This window comes from Zingiber officinale, chromosome 9A (assembly GCF_018446385.1).
Source record: "Zingiber officinale cultivar Zhangliang chromosome 9A, Zo_v1.1, whole genome shotgun sequence".
NCBI lineage: Eukaryota > Viridiplantae > Streptophyta > Magnoliopsida > Zingiberales > Zingiberaceae > Zingiber > Zingiber officinale.
In genome coordinates this window covers 68,507,216-68,531,246 of record NC_056002.1, presented here as the reverse complement: position 1 = coordinate 68,531,246, position 24,031 = coordinate 68,507,216, and the positions used below count along the sequence as shown (strand labels likewise).

Here is a 24,031-nt window from a genome sequence, read left to right as displayed (position 1 = left end):
AATAAAGGATGAAGGATATAATATATAAAGAATGATATAATATAAATGTTTTCTAAAGGAATACATAATTGTTGTGTTTGAAGTTTACGCAAAATAGATGTTGTGTTTCTTTTCCTTTGTTTTATGTACTTGCACTTCGATAAGAAATGTCAGTTAAGGGTAGGTTTAACGATGCATGTGATGGTATATGAATTCTTTTGCTATTTCGGTTTAGAGGTGCTGAGTTAAACTCATGAGGCTTGATAATATGGCAGGTGAAGGATCTGATGATGTTGGACGCTCGAACCCTTGATCGGACTGGGCTGGACAGTACATTCCCGGGGACCATACAATTCCGCATTAAGAATGAATAAACAATGATTCTAGTATTGAGTTTAACCTTAATAGGATGATTGTCTAAGTTTATGAACATTTCTTCTTTCATGGTAACTGTAATGGGTATGAGTATTTACTTATTAATTGCGGACAATATTTTCTTATTTTTGATGGATATGAAAAAAAAAAATTGGGTCGTTTCAGTTGGTATCAGAGCAAGGTTTCCTGTAAGGGATGTGTACTGCCAGATCCGGGAGGTTCACGGACCGAGCCTCAAGACTGTGAGTTATTACCATTTAAAAATTGTGTATGCTGGATTATATGCTTTCATAATATCAAAGTTAGGTGGTTAAATGTTTTAAATAGGTGCACGATGATTATGAATAGGATGATATGTACAGGTATGCCGCCAAAACGAGTTTATCAAAGGCATAAGGAGGATGGCCGTGATGGGGGCGAACGTGAGGAGAGACATGCAGCGCCTGACCCCCCATCTCCGCTACCAGATGCTGCTACTCGTATACTAGAAGGAATGGCTCGACTCCTGGAGCAGCATACCGGCAATGCCCATAGGGGGCAACAGGAGGATGTGTATGTGCAGTTCAGGAGGATGGACCCTAAGGATTTCGCTGGCACTACAGATCCCTTTGTAGCTGAGGGGTGGATCCGATCCTTAGAGGTGATATTCCGATACATGGATATGGCTGATAGAGACAGAGTCCGATGTGTTATATATCTGCTGAAGGATGATGCTTCTCTATGGTGGGAGGGAGCTGAGAAGGGGGACTTGGGAGGGGTTCAAGAAGATCTTCTACGAAAAGTACTTCACCGCTGATGTGAGATCAAGGTTGAAGAGGGAGTTTATGAGTCTCCAGCAAGGGAACTTGTCTGTTGCCGAGTTTGTCAAGAAGTTTGAAAGAGGATGTCATTTTGTCCCCTTAATCGCAAATGATGCTAATGAAAAATTGAGTCATTTTTTGGATGGACTCAGGCCTACCATCCGTCAGGACGTTCTGCTAGCCGATCCAACTGAATATAATGATGCTGTCACTAGAGCTTATAGAGCTGAGTAATCTCTAAAGGATATCGAATGGGAGGTGCAGAGGAAGAGACCCCCTCCACAACAACAACAACAACAGAATAAGAAGTCATATACAGGACCTCAGAAAGGACAGGGACAACTGAAACCTCAAGGGAGCGCGAAGCAACAACCACAGGGAGTGGCTACCTCAAAGACAGAGGAAAAACCATTGTGCAAGGAATGCAATTGCCAGCATTACGGTCAATGTCTGTGGGGTACCTACAAGTGCTTCAAATGCGGAGAGGATGGACACAAAGCTAAGGAATGTCCAAAATTACAAGAACCTGTGACTGGACGGGTCTTTGTGATGCATGCCAAGAAAGCAGAACCAGACACTACGCTTGTCACAGGTAACCCGGTTAATTTCATGTACTTATTGCCTAGCGTGTAAAAGTTAAGCATGGGTGAATAGAATTCTATGACTAGAATTAACAATATGATTAAATACAAGAGATGTAGAGTACCAAACATAAATGGAAGTATACAAAACTTTAAAGGGGAGTAGTGGGTTTTTGGAATTGTAAGCTTAAATGGATATAATGGTATGGTTGTCACAGGTAGGATATCAATCGCGAGTGTGACTACCTATGCCTTGCTAGATTCAGGAGCTACACATTCATTCATTTCAGAAACCTTCGTCAAGCGACTGGGGATCTTACCGAAGGACATGGGAAATGAGAGTCACCAGACCCTCTAGCGAGCAGATGTTATCCACCAGGATGGCAAAGGACGTGGAGCTTAGACTACAGGAGCAGATGGTTCAGGCAGACCTCATAGTGTTGCCAATGTCTGAGATCGATATTATTATGGGAATGGATTGGTTATCACAGAATGGAGCTAAGATCGACTTCCGACAAAGGTCGGTATCCGTTCAACCACCTTGCGGCGAGTCGTTCATTTTCAAGGCAGCCCGGAACACACAGGGGTCGCACCTAATTTCTTGCATCAGGGTGAGGAAGCTTATGAGGAGCGGCTGCCAAGGATTTCTAGCCAATATTGTTTCAATATCAAATGCGGTCAACCAGAAGGTGGAGGATGTCGAAGTTGTGCGAGAATTTCATAGTGTATTTCCTGAGGATGTCTCTGGCATTCCTCCGGAAAGGGAGGTGGAATTCTCCATCGAGCTGATACCGGGAACGGTGCCAATCTCTAAGGCACCGTATCGTCTCGCTCCGGCAGAAATGAAAGAACTAAAGGAGCAGATTCAAGAACTACTAGATAAAGGATTTATTCGCCCAAGTTATTCGCCATGGGGCGCACCAGTACTATTCGTAAAGAAAAAAGATGGAAGTATGAGACTCTGTATTGATTATCGGGAATTGAATAGAGTGACAGTAAAGAACAAGTATCCTTTGCCCAGGATCGAAGATTTATTTGATCAGTTGCAGGGGCGACAGTATTCTCGAAAATAGATCTCCGATCAGGATACCATCAGTTGAGGGTAAAGGAAACGGATGTGCATAAGACAGCTTTCAGAACTCGATATGGACATTATGAGTTTAGAGTGATGCCATTCGGCGTGACAAATGCCCCAGCAATCTTCATGGATCTCATGAATCGCGTATTTCAGCCATATCTTGACCAGTTCATTATTGTATTCATAGATAACATTTTGATCTATTCGAGGAGCAGGGAGGAGCATGGTCAACACTTGAGGACAGCTTTGCAGATATTGCAAGATCGGAAACTGTTTGCAAAGTTTAGCAAGTGCGAGTTCTGGTTAGAGAGAGTGGCATTCTTGGGTCACGTTATCTCGAAAGACAGGGTGGAAGTAGATCCTGCTAAAGTCGAGGCAGTCAAAGGGTGGTCGGTGCCTAAAAATGCAACCGAGATACGTAGCTTCCTTGGGTTGGCGGGCTACTATCGGAAATTCATCAAGGGCTTTTCATCCATTGCAGTGCCCTTGACCGCCCTGACGAAGAAAAATGTCAAGTTTATACGGGGAGTCGATTGTCAAGATAGTTTTGAACGGTTGAAGCAAGCACTTACCACGGCGCCCGTTTTAGTCATGCCATCCGGACAGAGGGAGTATGTGTTATATACGGATGCTTCAAAGCTAGGTTTGGGAGTGGTTCTTATGCAGTGCAATCGAGTCATTGCATATGCATCTCGACAACTAAAAGTGCATGAAAAGAATTATCCAACTCATGATCTTGAACTAGCAGCGGTGGTGTTCACTCTGAAGATATGGAGACACTACTTGTATGGGGAGAAGTGCAAAATCTTTACTGATCACAAAAGCCTAAAGTATTTCTTTACCCAAAAAGAGTTAAATATGAGACAGAGAAGATGGCTAGAGCTTGTGAAGAACTACGACTGTGATATTGGCTACCATCCCGGGAAAGCTAACGTGGTTGCTGATGCTTTGAGTAGGAAAACGGTAGTCATTGCACAACTAACAGTACAGGGGCCTCTTCAGATAGAAATTCAGGGATTTAATCTCGAGATGTATGCTCAGGGCCAGGCTCCTAGCTTAACCACTCTAACAGTACAACCTACCTTGAGGGACAAAATGCGGATAGGACAAGCTACTGATGAGCAGCTACAAAGGTGGAAACAGAAGGATGAGTCAAAGGGTTTGGGTCTATATTCGGTCGAAGATGGTACTGTCAAATATCGGGGTCGACTCTGGGTTCCTGATGTTGACTCGCTTAGGGTCGAGATTTTGACGGAAGCCCATAATACTCCATATTCTGTCCATCCAGGGAGTACAAAGATGTACAAGGACTTGCAGTTACTTTATTGGTGGTCAGGTATGAAACGAGATATTGCGCGTTATGTTTCAGAATGCCTAACTTGTCAACAGATCAAAGCAGAACATCAGAGGCCAGCAGGGATGCTTAAGCCACTTCCAATTCCGGAGTGGAAATGGGAGAGCATCGCCATGGATTTTGTGGTGGGATTGCCAAAGACGGTGAAAGACTTTAATGCCATTTGGGTAATAGTTGATCGTCTCACTAAGTCGGCTCACTTCCTACCAGTGAAGATGACCTTCTCTGTAACTCAGTTTGCAGAGTTGTACATTAGGGAGATAGTCAGATTGCATGGGATTCACGTTTCCATAGTATCGGACAGAGATCCAAGGTTCACCTCGATTTTCTGGACAGGTTTGCATTCGGCTTTGGGAACTAAACTATTATTTAGTACAGCATTTCATCCCCAGACAGATGGTCAGTTGGAAAGGGTGATACAAATTTTGGAAGACTTATTGCGAGCGTGTGTAATTGATTTCCAAGGAAGCTAGGAACCGAAGCTACCACTCGTGGAATTCACTTATAACAACAATTATCAGTCATCTATAGGCATGGCTCCTTATGAAGCACTTTATGGAAGGAAATGTCGATCCCCTATCCATTGGGATGAAGTGGGGGAAAGGGCAGAGGTGGGCCTAGAAATCATGAGGCATACGACAGACCTAGTAGCTAGAATTTGGGACAGAATGAAAACCACTCAAAGTCGACAAAAGAGTTATGCTGACAAAAGAAGAAGGGACTTGGAGTTTGCAGTTGGGGATCACGTTTTTGTGAAAATAGCACCGATGAAGGGTGTTATGAGATTTGGCAAGAAAGGTAAGCTCAGTCCGAGATTCATTAGGCCCTTCGAGATTCTAGACAGGGTGGGAGCAATGGCTTACCGGGTGGCCTTGCCACCTAATCTTGCAGGGGTGCATAATATGTTACATGTCTCGATGTTGCGCAAGTACATGTCGAATCCCTCTCACGTGTTGAATTTCGAATTGCTACAGCTTACTTCAGATTTGTCCTATGAGGAGAGGCCCATACAGATACTAGACCGACAGGTGAGGAAGTTGCGAAGTAGGACGATCAAGATGGTCAAGGTTAAGTGGCTGAATCACGCTGACGAGGAAGCCACCTGGGAGATGGAAGCTGATATGAAGGACCGCTACCCGGGGTTAATTGGTAAGTTTTAAATTTCGAGGACGAAATCCATCTAAGGGGGAGAGGATTTGTAATGTCCATTTTAAAAAAAAAAAAGAAAGAGGAAATAATAATAATAATAATGATAGACTTTCTTTTGAAATAATGAAAGCAAGGGGGGCGGCGGGGGGGGGGGGGGGGGGGGGGAAAATCGTTATTTAGCAATTAAGGGATTTATGAACTCAACCCAATGCATGGATTAAACCCTAGGATTTAGTTGTTTATAAGGGGAATAGGCGGCGGAAGAAAAAGGGGAGAACAAAAAACGGAGAAGAGAGGAGGAGTCTCGGCGACAACAAGAAAAAGGAAGGGAGAAGGGACTTCGACCTTGGAGGAGAGAACGATCCAAGCACCAAGGCACCTCTTAAAGACCCTTCCTTTTTGATTTTTTTAGATGGGATTCCGTTGCAGATTCTTATTTTTGTTTCCTGTCCTTCAGACTTTCTTTTGGCACCAAGGGTTTCTGCTCGTTTTCCATGCTTCGCTTCTGATTCGAGAAGGGTGGTCGGATTTCTGTGATTTTGTTTTGCCTCCTTGTTGGGTTGTGGTTTCCCATATCTTTGCTGAAAATTTTTAGACAAATTGTAGTTGGAGGATGCTCTTATTTGCTCCTTTTAGTATCCGGGAAGACAGGGTTATATTGTGGGTAAGTGAAGCTGACAGGGTTTTCATGAGTTGCTGGAATTTTAGAAACAGTTTTGGAAAACATGATATGAATTTTCTGCTGTGAGGCTTTTCATGTGTAGCTGAAATTCTAGAACAGTTTTAGGAAACGTAGTATTGATTTTCTGCGGGAGGGTTTTCATGTGTTGCTGGGATTTTAGAACAGTTTTGGATACGTTGTTTTGATTTTTCTGTTGTGAAGGTTTGCTTGCGTTGCTGAAATTCTAGGACAGATTTGGAAAAACAGTGTTGTTTTTTTTTCTGCTGTGAGGGTTTGTTTTCGTTGCTGGAGTTAAGGACGGTTTTGATTAGGATGCGTTGAATTTGTTCTAGCGATGTTTTGGTTTACCTTGCGTCGCTGGAGATCTGGGTACAAGTCTTAGGAAAATGGAACTTAGGAGGGTTGAAGTAATAGTACATTTATGAGTTTCTTCGGAATCAAAGATTTTCTTTGCACTTTTGTATCTCTATGCACATCTTGATATTTATATGTTAGGATTATGCTCTGGTATGAATGCCTAATTAGTTTTATATAGTAAATAATAATTGTGCTTAGTTAGCATTATTGGTTAAAGTTCTCCATGCTTACTGAACTAATGTATGTAATGGTACTATTGATTTAATTAGTTTATGTTGTAGATGATAATTCATGCTCATTTTGTGTATCTAGTTGATGATAGCCATGCTTAACGGGCCCAAGTGGTTACGATAATTGAGACTATGAGAATCTGAATTAATTAAACGATATGAATGTTTATATTATGGTGGGAAAAAAAAGAACAACAATGATGATGAGGACTAATGAAAATCCTGTGAGGGCCAAGGCCCTTGGCCCTCACAGAGCGATCCCGTTTACGGGACAAGGCTCCAGAGGGACCCAGTACCAGATTTCCATATTTGGCCACGGCCCAGTGACGAGAGTTGCTGACGCCCCGCCACCTGGTACCATGGTTATACGGATTGATCAACCGAATAAAGGATGAAGGATATATATATAATGGAAAAAGATAATGTAATATAACAGGATGTTTTTCTATAAAGGAATACATGAATTGTTGTGTTAGAAGTTAATGCTACATAGTAGATGCCTATGTTGTGCTTTTCTTTTGTTTTATGTACTTGCACTTCGATAAGAAATGTCAGTTAAGGGTAGGTTTAACGATGCATGTGATGGTATATGAATTCTTTTGCTATTTCGGTTTAGAGGTGCTGAGTTAAACTCATGAGGTTTGATAATATGGCAGGTGAAGGATCTGATGATGTTGGAGGCTCGAACCCTTGATCGGACTGGGCTGGACAGTACATTCCCGGGGATCATACAATTCCGCATTAAGAATGAATAAACAATGATTCTAGTATTGAGTTTAGCCTTAATAGGATGATTGTCTATGTTTATGAACATTTCTTCTTTCATGGTAACTGTAATGGGTGTGAGTATTTACTTATTAAGTGCAGACAATATTTTCTTATTTTTGATGGATATGAAAAAAAAAATATTTGGATCGTTTTAACCTTATAATCATGCATTGCAAAAATAATCGTATGGATTCGACATTGTTGCAATTATCAAAATATATCTATAACAAATCCTCAACAATCATACCAACCTAGGATCAATGCAGCCAGGGGCGTTGTTTGCTACCAGTGTCATCGTTGTCGCTATACCAATACTCCACAACAAACACCTTTTGATTGAAATAAAGTTTTCTTATTTTTTCTTTTTCGTTACGGATATAAGTGTCAAAAAAATATATAGTGTCGATTTTTCATATTCATGTTTATTTGTTTACTATCAATTTTATTATTATTTTTGAATGATTAAAAAAATAGTCATTAAATTAAGTGATTATGTGTCTAAAATATTATATTAATGATAAATTAGGTGAAATAATAATATCGAAGTATTTAAAAAAAATATGAGATATACTTACTTCAAATAGGGCATCCCCCCTTTTCTCTCTCTTCCACCTAAATTGATTCTTAGGCTTTAAGTCATAGATAAGATCTGAGGATCGATAGATCATTGTTTCAACTAAAATCAAGGGCTAAACTAAAAATTTTTAAATTTAAGTTCATTTTTAACTCCTTAAATTTGAAAGTTAGACTTTTGGAGGATAAAAATTGATCTACATTAATATTTAGAATTTTTATAAAATCGCCCCTCCTGATCTAAAATCCTGGCTACGCCACTGCAGCCTTCACTACATTTGTCATAACTTTGACCCCATCAATGTCACATATGCAAATACAATTGAATAGCATGGATCATGATGTGGATGTGTAGCATGAAAATCTTATGCAATGTGAATTTATTTCCAGCTAGTCAACCCTTAAACCTTGGTAAGATCCAACCATACCAAAAGTGTACTAAAATCAAGGTGTAAACAAACTAAAACTTTATTTTTTTTTTCAAAAATAACCTTCAAATTATCTATAAACAGAAACAACTGAAGAATAATTTTTTAATTGCAAAAAAGCATCTAAAATTATAACCCACTAAAAATCTAAAAATGGATATCCTCAAATGGCGTAACACATCTACGAGCAATGCAATGTACTCCTGAAACACTTTGCATGGCAATCCCTTAGAGGATCTACAACTATAGAGTTTGTTTTGATGTGTTATGTAGACAACTATCCAATCTAAACAATTTCTTTAACAACTAGGAACTTTTATGTCCATATATTTTGACTTTGTCAAGCTCTTATAGCTATTGGATTACAAAATTGCCAACTAGTTGTCACAAAATAACTTGAGTGGTCTTTTAATACCTCCCACTATGTGCAACCTTGTCATAAAATTTCACAGCCATATTTTGTGATTAGATGCCTCATAACACACTATAACATCTACCACGATAGTAGAAGAGGTTATAAGATATAATTTAGCATTCTTCCAGAGAGAGAACACCGACCAACTAGTAGGTAGATATAGCTCGACATAGATCTCATACTATCTTGACATCAAAGTCCGTAGACAAAATGATCTTACGCAAGTCCAACCTTTGATAGGGAAGCATGTAGTCTTTTATTCTTTGTACATACTGCAAGACTCATTTGACTACATTCTAATGATCCATTCTAATAAATTACCGAAACTTGAAACTAGGCAAAACTACTCAACATAGGTAATTTATCATGTGTTATTGTATCAATCATGTCGATGAGTATAGTGTCATACTAACATTCAACAACCTTTGACATGTGACAAATTGAGTCAGCTTAAAAGTGATGTTTGTTTTTTTTTTTATCTTTTGTCCATGCAACACAAAGTTAAAATTGCACAATTCTATATTGAAGTTAGAATAGATGTGTTCTTTTCTTATTCTTCTTTTTCATCTCTTCCTCCTTTCAATTCTCCAAGAGCACCACGCATTGAAACATTGATATGGGAAACAGTATCATTCAGTCAAAGTTCGATGTTCTAGTATGGCTGAGATTTTGAACCTTGGATGTACGATTGAAATGCACCACTAGGGCCTCTATATCGTCCATGCCTTCTTTGTGGACCCTTTGTGATAAGACAAGCCTTGTAGCACTTCATATATCCTTTCAAATACCTCTTTGTTTAACTATCCATTTACAACCAATGGGGTTCACACCTCTTGGCAATGGGATAAGATCCCACCATTGTCCTTTATGAACATCATCTCCTCATTCATGTTCATGGACTCGTATGACCCCGTGGGTCATCCGAGATGGTATGGGGTGGAAGTTGCTGTAATGAGGCCACCGGGTCGAAACTCAGTGGCAACGGGGGAATAAATCCCCTATCCCTATATCCCACCCGGTCCGTCCCATGTTAGCTCGGGTGCTGCGATTTACCTCCCTCACAATGACCGTGGGTCCGGTCGGTGGGGGCCCTGGGGGCGAGGGTTTCGCCTTTTTGCTGTAATGTTCATGGACTCGTATGCTCATTCATTGCATTAATCCACTTTTGAGATTTAGAATTTTTCATGACTTGACCGAAGTTAATTGGATCATCTATCATCACTCTAATATCAACCTCGCCCTCATCGTCAACATGTTTTTAGAAAAATACAATTGAATTATTTGGCACACTTCTTTCTCTAGTGGATCTCTTTAACAATATAGGTTAATATTTGGACTAAAGATCTAACTCAAGGTGTACACAAGGTGTACTCTAGCACTGCCTAGATTAAAGTGAACTCGTAAGATTAGAGGATCGAATTACATAGACGAAGCTTGAGAAACTTGATGAAATTGATAGGCCAAAGGTTTGACACGAGGTGGACTTAAGTACAAGAGTATCAACAAGGTTGAAAACTTGGAGGCATGATAGTTACTAAAGATGTGATATCACCATAAGTTTTTGCTTTTTAGCAACATCATCAAGAATGATTGTCGCCAGATAGAGGTAAAATACCTAATGTCTTGATGGCTTGGTTTAAAGCCTTCATCGGAGGGACAATTACTAAGATGTATTTTACCAACTTAGCTTTGTCACAAAACATTGTGTAAATTAATTAGGATGTAAGTCCAGTGAGGAAGGGATCGCTAATAAAATTCAATCAATTGGTAATTCAATCGACTAGACTAGTTCAACAAACTAGTGAGGCAATTGAATGTAAGTGTTTGGTGAACGACAAGGTTTTATTTGAGCAACAATTGACTAGACCAAAACTTCCAATTAATTTTAGTCTTAGATATAGTCGTGACTGCTTAATAGTAACATTTTCCCTATAAGTAAATGGAAGACTTTACCGATTAGAGGTGGAAAAGATGTGTTTGTTAGAGCTACATTTATATAAGAATTTATAGTCTTGAGTCAATAAAGTTGCATGAAACCACGCTTAATTATCATGTCAATTTGTGCTCAAATGTTCAACTTCTCTAAGGGCGAAACCGTGTTAATGGATTCAAAATAAGACTTTAGTAATCTCTTCTCACTAAGTCTTACATTTAAGAGAGAGAAGTGCAATATTATATTCATTCCAAAGATTTGGATTATAAGAGGCTTGTTTTATCACCTTTTGTGAAGTAGTAGTTTTAGTGGATTATTCGAGGGTGACACCAAGGTTTTCAATAATAGCGAATAGCACGCTACGATCAGCGAACGCTGCAGAGCATTCGTTGATTAGCGTTTGTCCCGAATAGCCCACGCTATTCGGGACACAAGCGTCGATAGCGCATATAGCGTGCGCTATGATGACCTAGCGGCCGATAGCGGGCACTATAATTGCAAATTGCTTACAAAATAGCTAGGACAAAGGCGAGTGGAATCATGATCGTCGAGAAGGTAGGGCAGAGGCGACAAGCGGCGATCAGCGAGCAGCGAGCGGCGAGCGACAAGCGGCGAGCGGTGACGTGAGTGGTGGCGAGGGACAGCGATTAGAGGTCAGCTTTTCTCCTCCTTTCGTTTTCTTCGTTTAATTTTTCCTTTTCGTTTTTTGTTTCTCGAAGGAGCAAAAGCGATTTCACGATTTCTAAAAGTCGAGCATCTGGATCGATCAAGTGACCGATTGAGATCCTTTCTGGAGCATCTGGATAGTTCAATGGATCGATCCAGATCCTGGATCGATCACTGGATCGATCCAGATGCCCTGGATTGATTCCCATTTTTTTGCTGATTTGTTTCTAATTAATTAATTATTTGTTCTAATTTTTTTTTTTCTAGGATTTTAATTGTCTAGTTAGAATTTGCAATGTCTACGAATTTGTCAAAAAAAAAAGATATTGGTTGGAAGTATTATTATCAAAATGAGGGGGGGGAATCTGTTCGGTGCAAATTTTATCATCATATATCGAATGAAGGGACTACTCGCTTGAAGGAACATTCAGCTCAAACTCATAAGGGGGTTGTACCTTGTGTTAGCGTTCCGAATGATATTAAGAAAGAAATTAGAGAACCACTTGACAAAATTAGAGCATCTAAAAGTAAACAAACCGAATTGTTACGAGAGATTGGTGAGGGTTCCAGAGTATGAGTACGCAATCATCAAAAGTTGGAAGTGTATGGGGAAATTCAATTGGATGTTCTGGTAGTGATGAATCAAAAGGTAAAGGTACTCTTCATGGGTTTGTTAGTTCCGAATCTAGACAAACAACCCTAAATTCGACATACAAGAAAGATTATTGGTTGATGAGAAGCGTAGAGTTGGTCGTTTTATTTACTCTACCGCACTACCATTTAATGTTGTGAATGATTCTTATTGGTTGAATATGGTTGAGGGTATTACGGAATATGGAAGAGGGTTCAATCCTCCTTCAATGCATGAATTAAGAACTTGGATACTTAAAGCTAAGGTTGATGGCATCAACCTAATATATGAGGAGCATAAAAAGGCATGGAAAAATATGGATGCACTATTATGTCTGATGGTTGGACAGATGGAAAGAATAGAAGTTTGATCAATTTTTTGGTAAATATTCCCGCCGGCACTTTCTTTTTGAAATCTATTGATGCATCAGCTTCTATTAAAAATGAGGAATTGATCTTTAAATATCTTGATGATGTTGTTGATGAGGTGGGAGAGGAAAATGTGATTCAAATTGTCACAGATAATGCTTCGAATTGCATTAAGGAAGGGAAAAAATTATGGAGACTAGACACAGAATTTGGTGGACACCTTTGTGCGGCGCATTGCATTGATCTAATGTTGGAGGATATTGCAAAATTGAAGATTTTTTCTTACATAATTGAGCATACTAAAATGGTTGTGAAGTTCATTTATGGTCATGGGACTATACTTTCTTTAATGAGAAAGTATACAAACGGTAAAAGAAATCCTCCGTCCCGCTGTTACTCGCTTTGCTACTTCATTTCTCACTCTTCAGAATGTGTAAGGTTAAAAGGCCACTTAAACAAATGTTTGCTTCCGAAGATTGGGTTAGTTCACCACTATCTCAAACAACTCGGGAGAAGGTCGTGAAGAGAATTATTGTTAATGATCCAAACTTTTGGCCACATGTTGCATTTTGTGTCAAGAGTATTGTTCCTCTTGTAAGTGTGTTAAGGGAAGTTGATTCGGAGGAGAGATTGGCCATAGGATATATTTATGAACTTATGGATAAGGCAAAAGAGATAATAAAATTTAAGTGTGGGGGAGTTGGCAGAAAATACAAGCCCATTTGGAAAAAAATTGATTCCCGATGGACTCCACAACATCATCATCCTTTACACGCGGTCGGGTACTATTTGAACCCGCAATTGCGTTATGAAGAATGATTTTCTTATTGTGATGAAGTTAGAGATGGATTGCATACTTGCATGGATAGGATGTTGTCTTCTGATGATCGTCTTAAAGCGGGCATTCAATTGGACTTGTATAACAAAGCTGAAGGAGAATTTGGAACTCCAATAGCAAAATGAACAAAGAATGTTGCGAACTCCGAGTAAAATTTTCTTCTTGTAACCATTCTTGTAAAATTATACTAGCATTCGTATTTTAAAATTATATACATTCTTGTAATTTTTTTTTTATGTTATTACTTATTAGTCTCGTGGTGGGAATGTTTTGGAAGTAAGACACCCGAGCTTATTACATTTGCAATTCGAGTACTTGGTCTCACTTGTAGTGCTTCGGGATGTGAAAGAAATTGGAGCACTTTTGAATCAGTGAGTATTCTAAGTTTCTAACTCTATTTGAATTTTAATTGTTTTATAATTTTCATATCATTGTTTAATTTTTTTATATATATTTTCTTCTGTGTAATAATAGATTCATACAAAAAAGAGAAATAGGCTTGAACATGCAAAGTTGAATGCGTTGGTGTTTGTGAAATATAACTTCAAGCTTAGGGAGAGAAGCATTAGGAGGAGAGACAAGATTGATCCCATTGTAGTTAATGGAATTAATTCGGATAATGAATGGATAACTGAGAAAGAAGGTTCAGTCCTCCCCGTAACTACTAAATGGCTCGAAGATGATGAATTATTTGAAAGTGATCCTATTGTGAGTGTGTCGTCGACTACCTTTGAAAGTCTTTTCGACTCAGATAAGCGAATCGAAGATGTTGAGGATATAGTTGAAGTTCCTCCTACGAATTCAAAAAAAAGAGTTGTTGAAAATTCAAGTAAGCACTAAGCATATGCAAATTATTTACTTATATCTACTTCACCTATAATTGATTCTTAAATGTCGTATCTCTTATATAATGGGTGGAAGCAAAGACAAACAAGCAAAGTTGAGTCTTGTTGATGTGGAAGATAATCATCTTGATGCTGAAAATTATGGTGGAGTAATTTCAACAACTTTTGATAGTGGAAATTTTCCAATCATAGACACTATTGATGATGATAGTGATATAGAGTTGGATGATACTGATTATTTTTAGGTTATGTTGTTTTAATTATAAGGCTTTTTAAATTGTTGTTATGGGATATTTTGACATATAATGAATTATTATGATTAATTTTAGGTTATGTTATTTTTATTTTACTTATATAAGTATATTTTGTTTTTTTAAATTTAAACATTGACGTGCATGAAAAGCTTGCGCTATGCGCTTCGCTATTTACGCTACGCGATGACAAAACAAAAATGTTATGAACCAACGCTACGCGATTTAAAACACTGGGTGACACATTAACACATAGGTTGTCAATTATAAGCGAAGTCTCCAAACCACACAAAATAATTGTACCTAATTGTGTCTTGTTTGATTTGTATTGTTTCAGATGGATATACTACTTGACACAATCAATAAGGCATACATGAGCATTGTTGAACAAATAACTTGTGAATTATTTGTGTTTTACAAGAATTGTGCTTTAAGATTCATTTATTCACTTCCTCTGGTTGATGTGTTGGACCCATTTTATTCAATTTTGCACTCCTTGGATGATTTTTAAACATTGTGCTCATGACTCCTAAAAGTATCAAGAGGTTTTCTTGCCATGGCTTGAAGCTAGGGCGATTTAACATAAGAATATAGTTGATGTTGGCAAAAATATTAGGAGTATTCATAGGTAAACAAAGACCAATAAACAAACAAAACAAGCTAAAATAAAATTGATAATAAATTTAAAAAAGATAAATATAATCCATGATGCAGTCCATTATTATTTTTTTGGACAAAGCAATCTCTTGGTGTAGTAATCAAACTATGCTAGGAAAAACATAACAAACAATAACCTTTTTGGAGTTGATTTATGTTCACATGAAAAGTCAAGTAATCATCAAGTATTTATTACCACATGTGGACATGCAAGATTGTTAAATATCCACATTGCTTCTTTGAGTCAGTTAATATTCACATAAGTTAAATGCACAAAACTATTTATATTGCAAAATAAATTAATTTCCACAAGATAGGTCATTTAGAGACATGTTGCTTTAACTAATTCATCTCCAAACATATATTATGATACTAATGTTTGAATTTACTGGCAGCCTAAAGAAATATTGGCTAAATATCTTGAAACCTAATAGGCAAACCTTTTTTAATTTCAATTAATAAGCATAATAAACACTGAACCCAACTGAAATCAACCCTTTTGATTTAGACAACCATTGCAACCATATCTGATTCAATTCCAAAAGATAAACCTAAATGCAAGTATAAAGAATTTTTATTCCTTGCAAAACCAAATCCCCAAAAAATTAATATAAGGAACTAATAAACAAAAATAAAATAAAAATTTTCAGGAATTTATATCAAAAAAAGTCCTTCAATGTACTCAAATTTAATAACAAAATTATATATATATATATATATATATATAACAAAATGTAACAAAATTTGTACATAAACAAAATTTAAAAAATATTTATCAGTGATTCAACGTGAATTCTAGTACCACTTGTTAGGAAAAAAACTTGAATAGATAAAAGGCATCTTTTAAATTTAGTATCTACGTTCAATTATCAAGAAAAATAAATTAGAAGCATATGAATCCATAATAACGAATTGTGTAGTTTGCTAGTTTATCTTTGAATGCAACACATTTTCCAAAGAGACTCTGTCATCTTTCTCTGGTGACAGAATATAAAAAAAAAGGGTAATGTCACGTGTATTCTATGGATCATAACCACCAAATCTATAGATAACTTCCCTATTAATTTTTTATATGCCCATCATAAAAATAGAAATTAATCTTAAGTCTCTATACATTAAAGGCCTACACATTATGAGATATATTAAAACCCGAATTGCCTAATACTTTTTAAATGTAATTAACCTAATATGACAATCCATGAAACAATTATTCACATATAAATCCAATGTTGTATTACGAAACTCAACAGAATCTGATCTAACCCATGGTCTTCTCCTAGACTCACTATATACATTGATACGGGTTATGTTAGATGGGTCGAACAAGTGAAAGAGGAATTTAAGTCCAGAAAAATAGGAGAGGTATAATCAGTGGTCGAACAAAGGCCGAATGATTGCCTTTGTGTCCATGTATGCTCGGCCAGGCGAAACCCGCCCAAGCATAAAGGCATTTAGCCTTATATAATATTCCCAGTATATTACCGGCCAACCGAAGGCCGAGTGAGCGTCCCAGCGCTCATATAGACTCGGTCGGGCAAAGCCCGCCTGAGCATAAAGGCATTTATCCTTATATAATATTCTCAGTATATTACCAGCCGACCGAAGGCCGAGTGAGCATCCCAGCGCTCATATAGGCTCGGTCAGGCAAAGTCCACCCGAGCATAAAGGCATTTAGCCTTATATAATATTCTTAGTATATTACCGGTCGACCGAAGGTCGAGTGAGCACCCCAACGCTCATATAGGCTCGGCCGGGCGAAACCCACCTGAGCATAAAGACATTTAGCCTTATATAATATTCTTACCGGTCGACCGAAGACCGAGTGAGCGTCCCAACGCTCATATAGGCTCGACCGGGCAAAGCCCGCCCTAGCATAAAGGCATTTAGCCTTCTATAATATTCTCAGTATATTACCGGTTGACCAAAGGCCGAATGAGCGCCTCAGCGCTCATATAGGCTCTGTCGAGCAAAGTCTGCTCGAGCATAAGGGCATTTAGCCTTATATAATATTCTCAGCATATTACCAGTCGATCGAAGGTCGAGTGAGCGCCCCAGCGCTCATATAGGCTCAGTCGAGCAAAGCCCGCCCGAGCATAAAGGCATTTAGTCTTATATAATATTCTCAGTATAATACCGATCGACCGAAAGTCGAGTGAGCGCCCCAGCGCTCATATAGGCTCAGCCGGGCAAAGGCTGCCTGAGCATAAAGGTATTTAGATTTATATAATATTCTCAATATATTACCGGCCAACCGAAAGCCGAGTGAACACCCCAGCGCTCATATAGGCTCGGTCAGGCAAAACCCGCACGAGCATAAAGGCATTTAGCCTTATATAATATTCTCAATATATTACCGGGCATATATGCTAACAGCATATACGGTCTGCTTGAACGACCGGACGAGATATATTTAACAGGAAGCATTCTTAACAGTATATACAACCGGCTTGAACGACCAGCCGAGATATATTTAACAAGAAGCATTCTTAATAGTATATACGACTGCCTTAAACGACCGACCGACATATATTTAACAAGAAGCACTCTTAACAGTATATACGACCGGCTTGAACGACCAACTAAGATATATTCAGCAGGAGGTATTCTTAACCGGCTTGAACGGCTAGCCGAGACATATTTCACAAAAGGTATTCTGAACAGTATATGCGGCCGGCTTGAACGACCGATCGAGACATATTGAACAGGGGGCATTCCTAGCAGTATACATGGTCGGCTCAAATGATCGGCCGAAACATGCTTAATAGAATATTTGACGAGAAATATCTTCTAGAAACTTCTTTAATTATGATGACGTGTTATAAACGACAAAACGGGTATATCTGGGGTACAAAAAAGATTCCTTAAAGGATTATTGCACGAAATATAGAAGATGATTTCATCTCCTAACAAATTCTAACGAACCGGGAACCACCTCACGACTACTAAGGTCACGTGAGGTGATATAAAAAGGGGAATCTTATGCTTTGGCAAGGTACGCAAGTTCTAACATCAGAACTCTGTTTTTCACTTTAGTTACTCTTCTTCTTCTGCTGCTACTTCTTTCATCTTGGAGAAGAATTGACTTGAGCGTCGGAGGGTCTAGCTAGGGATCTCCACCCCGGTCTTAGGTCACTAACGCTTTATTGGCGCGTCTCACTGTGCGTAGGAGCGTGGAGTAGTTTCTTCGGATCATCGGGGTTCATCTTCATCGGAGGTCATCATCATTCATCAGGACCAGTGCTTATCCTTACAGATCTCAGACAGGATTTTTTAGAATATAAAGCTGATTTATATGAATTAATTAAATTTATTAGAATTTTAAAAATTTTAAATATATTTTTTATATATTTTATTGGGATAATTCAATTAGAATTTATGAAAGTCTATTCGAACTATCCCATTTAAGTTAGAAATTGATTGAATTAATTAAATCGGCTCCCACAATTGTCACAGTGCTATAGTGACCACGAGCATCGCGACACTTCCAGCGGCACCGGAAGCGTCCCGCGACATCTCTAGGATGACGGAATCGTCACAAGGATCGTAGAAAAAAAATGTTTCTAGGCTTCGCGCAAAAGCGAACGCTTGTGCTTTTGTGCGAAACGGAGTGAAGTGCAAGGCTTGCGCCTCGCTGCACCTCGCTGCGCTTCGCGTTTAAGCGAGCAAAGCGCTCACTTTAACAACTATGGTTCTTATCTAAACCTAGATTGATGTTGTCTGCGAGATTTGAAATCTTGTATAATCTTGTTAAAACTGTAATGATTAACATAATCAATATTTTACTTATTCTGTTATTCATCATGAACCATCTTAATTATTTTAAAGAGGATCTTGTCAGCTTCCACAGCTACCAAAAATTAATTTGAGCTATCTTTTACACCATTTTTTGTAATTTTCTTTTTAATAATAGCCAACATGGTTTAAAATTTCATTTTGTGCCAAGAAAAACACGCAAAATTTGTTGTTCAGCCCGCCACTAGCACCGGCCACCGCAGGATCACAAAGGCACCGCGATCCTGCGGCCAACTCCGCGTGATCATGGAGGTCGGTGTGACCTTCGTGGGTCGCGACGGGGATGCCAAGGGAGTGTGGATGGATGCATAAGAAAGCAATGTAGGTTAATAATTAAGTTGGTCAATAATTTCAATCAAGTTCTAGAATAATCTAAACAGGATTAATCGAACCCTAATAAAGTTACACCCATTATATATATATATATATATATATAATTTGTTTTAATTTTGAAAATATATAACAAAATTCTTATTTATTTTTTATTATATGGAGGGTTGTGATTCCATTTTATTTCTTTTTTAAAAAATTATTTTATTTAAAAATTTTTTATTTTTAAATATTTAGATTAAATTTTTATTTTTAATTAATATATTTTATATTTAAAAAATACCAAAATCATATCAACACAACACGATACAGTACTGAAATCATATTGATCCAGTTTCAAAATTTTAAACCTTGCTAACCAATATTGGTTATTACCCAGGTTCAAAATTTCAAGTCATGTTGGAGTTTCAGCCTTTGATTGAATAAACGATATTATTTCATAATTGTGCCAACATTTTGATTTATAGTGTGAGTAGCAAATTAGAGGTGAATGGGGGAAAGAGATGGGAAAAAAATAAGACAACTATCTACTAAAAGTTTGGATTAATATTATCTCAATTCATCTTAACCTATCTTACAACATGTGTCTTATATCATGAGTGTTGGCATGAAATGATACTCATCAACATGATTAACACAATAACATAGGTGACATTGTTTGTGTATTAAATTTCAATAATTTATCATAACAATACGTTTTAACCTTGCCATCTCATACAATACGAGATCTCAAACCAATGGTTACCACTATTAATAGACCCCCTCCTAAAGCATAACTAGCATCCAAATCTCATAGGTTTTGAACCTAGCATCAGAAGGGAGTCACAACCTCAATGATAATAGACCAAACTTATATAAACTAGAAAAAGATTTTGATGTACATCGTAATCTCCTTTAGTATATGAAAAATTATCATACCAAACCTAAATGGAAAAATGCATCAGAAGAAATAATAATTTTACTGTTAACCTTTTATAGTTATGTACATACAAAGTAAGATAGTTTATTCATAACTAAAAGTCAATGACTATAGTTCCAAAGTTAAACCTTTTTGATATTACCAAGATAGTCAATCCATCGGCATGGGAAAAAAAAGGTAATCAAAGCATGATGTGCATTTTTAAGTTTGAAGAAACTGAACAGAAAAGTTTTTAACAAAAACATCTACCATTGTCTCATTGTTGTCATCCCGACTAGCGAAGGAAAAACCCACATCCCATGAAGAACTTTGCAAAATATTCTCACCTCCAACCAAGGATTGAAGAGCAATGGAAGATGCAGTAACATCAACCTGAAGCACATTAAAAAACTGAAATAATTGTATGCAACTTGCACAGATAGTATGGACTCTCAAATTAATTAACAAAATACACTTGAATCAAAGGAAACATGCTCAGTAACTGGACTCTGAAATTAACTTAACATATCCACTTGAAAAAGGTTGATTATATCTTGGTATTAAAAAGACAAAGGTCAAACCCTTGGCATCTTGGCCCCTTGGTTCAGATTACCAAACCAAGAAGGAAATCAGCAAACTTTTATATTTAACCTAGGATAAGGCTTCAATTAAATTAAAGGAGCTATTTAGCTAAATGTCAACGAAAACACATATAACACAATCAACTCCCACAGTGACTTAAGGAGCAAAAGCACAACACAAATCCTTTTGGATGTGTGACAAGTGCGGATTGAAAGAGCATACACTTCCATAAATTTAAACTGTAATAAAATCGATGTTTCAACTAAGAGATTCAGGCCTTCGTAGTGCAGGCATGCCCTGGGATTATAAACTCTTTGATCTTGTCTTTCTGGTGCAATGACTATTATTCTGGCTCTTGAGTTGTAGATGCTATGGACATATAAATGCTTAATGAAAATTCTAGCTGACAACAGTGAATGAGATCTTCTACAAGACAACTATCATTGGACAAACAAATATAAGATATGAACAAGCATTCACTCAGACATACATTAGATACCACAAAGTAATGAAAGAGTACAAAATATCTACCAATGCCAAAATTTTGCAGCTATGCCAGAGAGGATTTGTATTATGATCTTTGTTGTTTCTTCTTTCCTCTCCCTGCAAAAGAAAATCATTAAGAAAGTATAAGATGTATGTGCTTCTTCCCAGGGGAAAAAACAATTCAAGATCTTCTAGCTCTGTTTTCATCCCAAATGCTCCTAGTAGCTCAGAGTTCCAGTAACATCTATTAAAATCAATACCTCTACCAGAACATCAACATGAGCAGAAGAAATCAATTTTGGTGAAAATTCCTGAAGCAAAGAGAAAAAAAAAGTGGTAAAAAAAACTCTAACATAACAATTGAAAGTAATAAACAACAACAAATGAAGTAACAGGATGATCATTTTCCATTTTCCTTAAATCGTAATAAATCAACAAAAACAACCTGAGTGGCCTTATTCCTGTATTCAGGACTCAGAAAGGGCTCCACCAACGAGGCAGTGGTGACAACGAGATGGCCGTGGTGTCCATGAATGCCGCAAACATGATCAAAGATTGGGGGTCGAGTGCTGAGGCAACCAGCAGGCAGTAAAATCCCTGAGGCTGAAAGGGTTGTAATTCCTGTCCTGATTCCAATTACATAAATTCGTAAATCCGCAAAGTCAAGCAGCAGCCATCTAAAAGAGGGGAAATCGACATGAAAAGGTTCAGAAGTTAAACTCACTGATGGAGGTGGAAAGGATGGTTGCGCATCTTGAAGCCCTTGGGGTCCTGGGAAGCAAACAATCGGAATTCATTGAAGTTCACTCAGAGTGTGAGAGAGAGAGAGACGGAAAGAGAGAGGGAGAGAGGAAAAGACTGACTGGGCCTAGGGAGCGGACCATGACGGCGAAGTTCCGGGAGTACGCGGCCACGTTCGGAAGCACCTCCATGTTAATCGCTTCTTCGGTGAATCGAGGACGATGGCTTCAAGATGGATATAATATTAAACGGGCTCCTAAAATCGGAATAGGAATGAGTATGAGTTTGGGTATTAATTTTAAAAATGATGTTTGATTGGTTAAATATTTTTAATTAGAATGAACCTAAATTTCCTTTTTTATTTTTACAGGAAAATAAGAAAAAAAATTAGATTGAAGAAAAAGTTGAATGTGAGAGAAATATATGATGAGAGAAAATAATGAAAGAGAAAGTGTGTTGGGAAAAAATGAAGAGAGAGAAAGTATGATGAGAGAAATGAGGAAAGAGTGCATGATAGGAGAGATTGAGAAGAGAAAAAGTATGATGAGAGAGAAAAATGTGAGAAAGAGTGATGAAAAAAAATGAAGAGAAAGAAAGTATTATTAGAGAAAATGAAAGAGTGAGGAGAGAGAAAGTATGATGAGAAAGAAAGTAGGTTGAGAGAGAAAGAGTGATGGGAAAAAATGAAGAAAGAGAAAGTGTGATGAGAGAAAATGAGAAATTGAGGAGAGAGAAAGTATGATGAAAATAGAAAGATGGATGGAAAAAATGAAAAGAGAGAAAGTATTATGAGAGAAAATGAAAAAGTGAGGAGAAAGAAAGTATAATGAGAGAAAAAGAATGATGAGAGAGAAAGTGGGCTGAGAGAGAAAAAGTAATGGGAAAAAATGAAGAGAGAGAAAGTGTGATGAGAGAAAATGAGTGACTGGGGAGAGAGAAAGTATGATGAAAGAGAAAGTGTGCTGAGAGAGAAAGTGATTAGAGAAAATAAAGAGAGAGAGTGTGATGAGAGAGAATAAAGAGAGAGAAAGTATGATGAGAGAAAATAAGGAGAGAGAGTATGTTAAGAGAGAAGTACGATGAGAGAGAAAGTGCGATGAGAGAGAAAGTATGATGAAAAAAATAAGAAAAAAGTGTGTAATGGGAGAGAAAGTGTGATGGAAGAAAATGAAGAGAGAGAAAATGAGAAGAGAGAGTGTATGATGAGAATGAGAATCGGAATGGGAATCATTGTATTGTGGAATAGGAATGGGAATCAGAATGGGAACCACTCTTAAAAGCAATGTTTGGTTAGTTGCATACTTTCTATCGGAATAAATCAATATTTCCTTTTTTACTCTTAAAGGAAAATAAGAGAAAAAAATTAAAGCAAGTAAGAAATAATAAAAGTAATGAAACTCATGCTGTATGCTTAGAATTAAAGGAACTAAACTTCTGTTGATTCTAGACATAGGTGGTACTTGTTTCATTTACTTATAGCTTTATACTTGAAATTAATCTTTTAATTTCTTTTTCTTTTACTTTTCTTTCTTCTTCTTTTTCTTTGGGCTCAGACTTAGTTCCATCTTATGTGCGCTCTCTAATAGTGACTGGGGTAGCGAGCCTCCAGCCCTATGAGGATAAAGACCTTGGTCTTACCAGGGGCAAGACCTCGGAATTGGTCACCTGGATTTGTTTAACGACAACTTCGGAAGTCGGGTACTAGCCTCTTGCTTTGATTTACTTGTTATCTTTTTCTAACTAGACCTTGGTCTATTTCTTACTTGTAGTTACCCATAATCCTCAAAAGGTTTAATAGGGCACATAATTATTCCATTAAAATACATGACTATTCATCTTATTAAAATAGCAAAAACAACTAACTATATGCTTTAGATTAAAGAGCTATTAAAAGCTAACTAACACATATATATGTATATGTATCAAAATAGGAAACTAGAAACTGAATTATAATTCAATACTGCTCATGCTATTCAAATACTGCAAGTGTATCTAACAAGTAGAGAATTGCAACTAACTGAGCATGCTATAAAAATAAACAAGCAAATCAAACTACAAGATAAACTTAATAGCTGTTCATGTTCAAGAAAACCAATAAACTAACACTACATGCTTTAAATAAAAGCTGTTCTTGCCCTTTTGAGTAGCAAGGATAATGTTACACCTATTCTAACTAAATAAAGGGGCTGTTCTTGGATAAGAAATTACTCATGCTTATTTAAGAAACTTTCATGCTTAAAACAA

General features: G+C 37.5%; 1 protein-coding gene across 5 annotated transcripts in view; it reads right to left on the bottom strand.

The window, feature by feature from the left end:
* Positions 1-22,042, bottom strand: part of LOC122021532 (glyoxysomal processing protease, glyoxysomal-like) — a 71,229-nt gene extending 49,187 nt beyond the window's left edge. For 3 of the 5 annotated variants that reach the window (XM_042579654.1, XM_042579656.1, XM_042579657.1), the window contains exons 1-6: positions 21,910-22,031; positions 21,771-21,817; positions 21,492-21,672; positions 21,307-21,357; positions 21,092-21,163; positions 20,249-20,371 (exon numbers count right to left, since the gene is read on the bottom strand). In XM_042579654.1, coding sequence (XP_042435588.1) covers positions 20,249-20,371; positions 21,092-21,163; positions 21,307-21,357; positions 21,492-21,672; positions 21,771-21,817; positions 21,910-21,978 — 543 coding nt within the window. In that variant the 5' untranslated portion in view covers positions 21,979-22,031. Of the gene's footprint in view, positions 1-20,248; positions 20,372-21,091; positions 21,164-21,306; positions 21,358-21,491; positions 21,673-21,770; positions 21,818-21,909 lie in introns of all 5 variants that reach the window. The other 2 variants (XM_042579653.1, XM_042579655.1) reach the window with 2 other exon arrangements.
* Between the last annotated feature and the right edge of the window lie 1,989 nt (positions 22,043-24,031).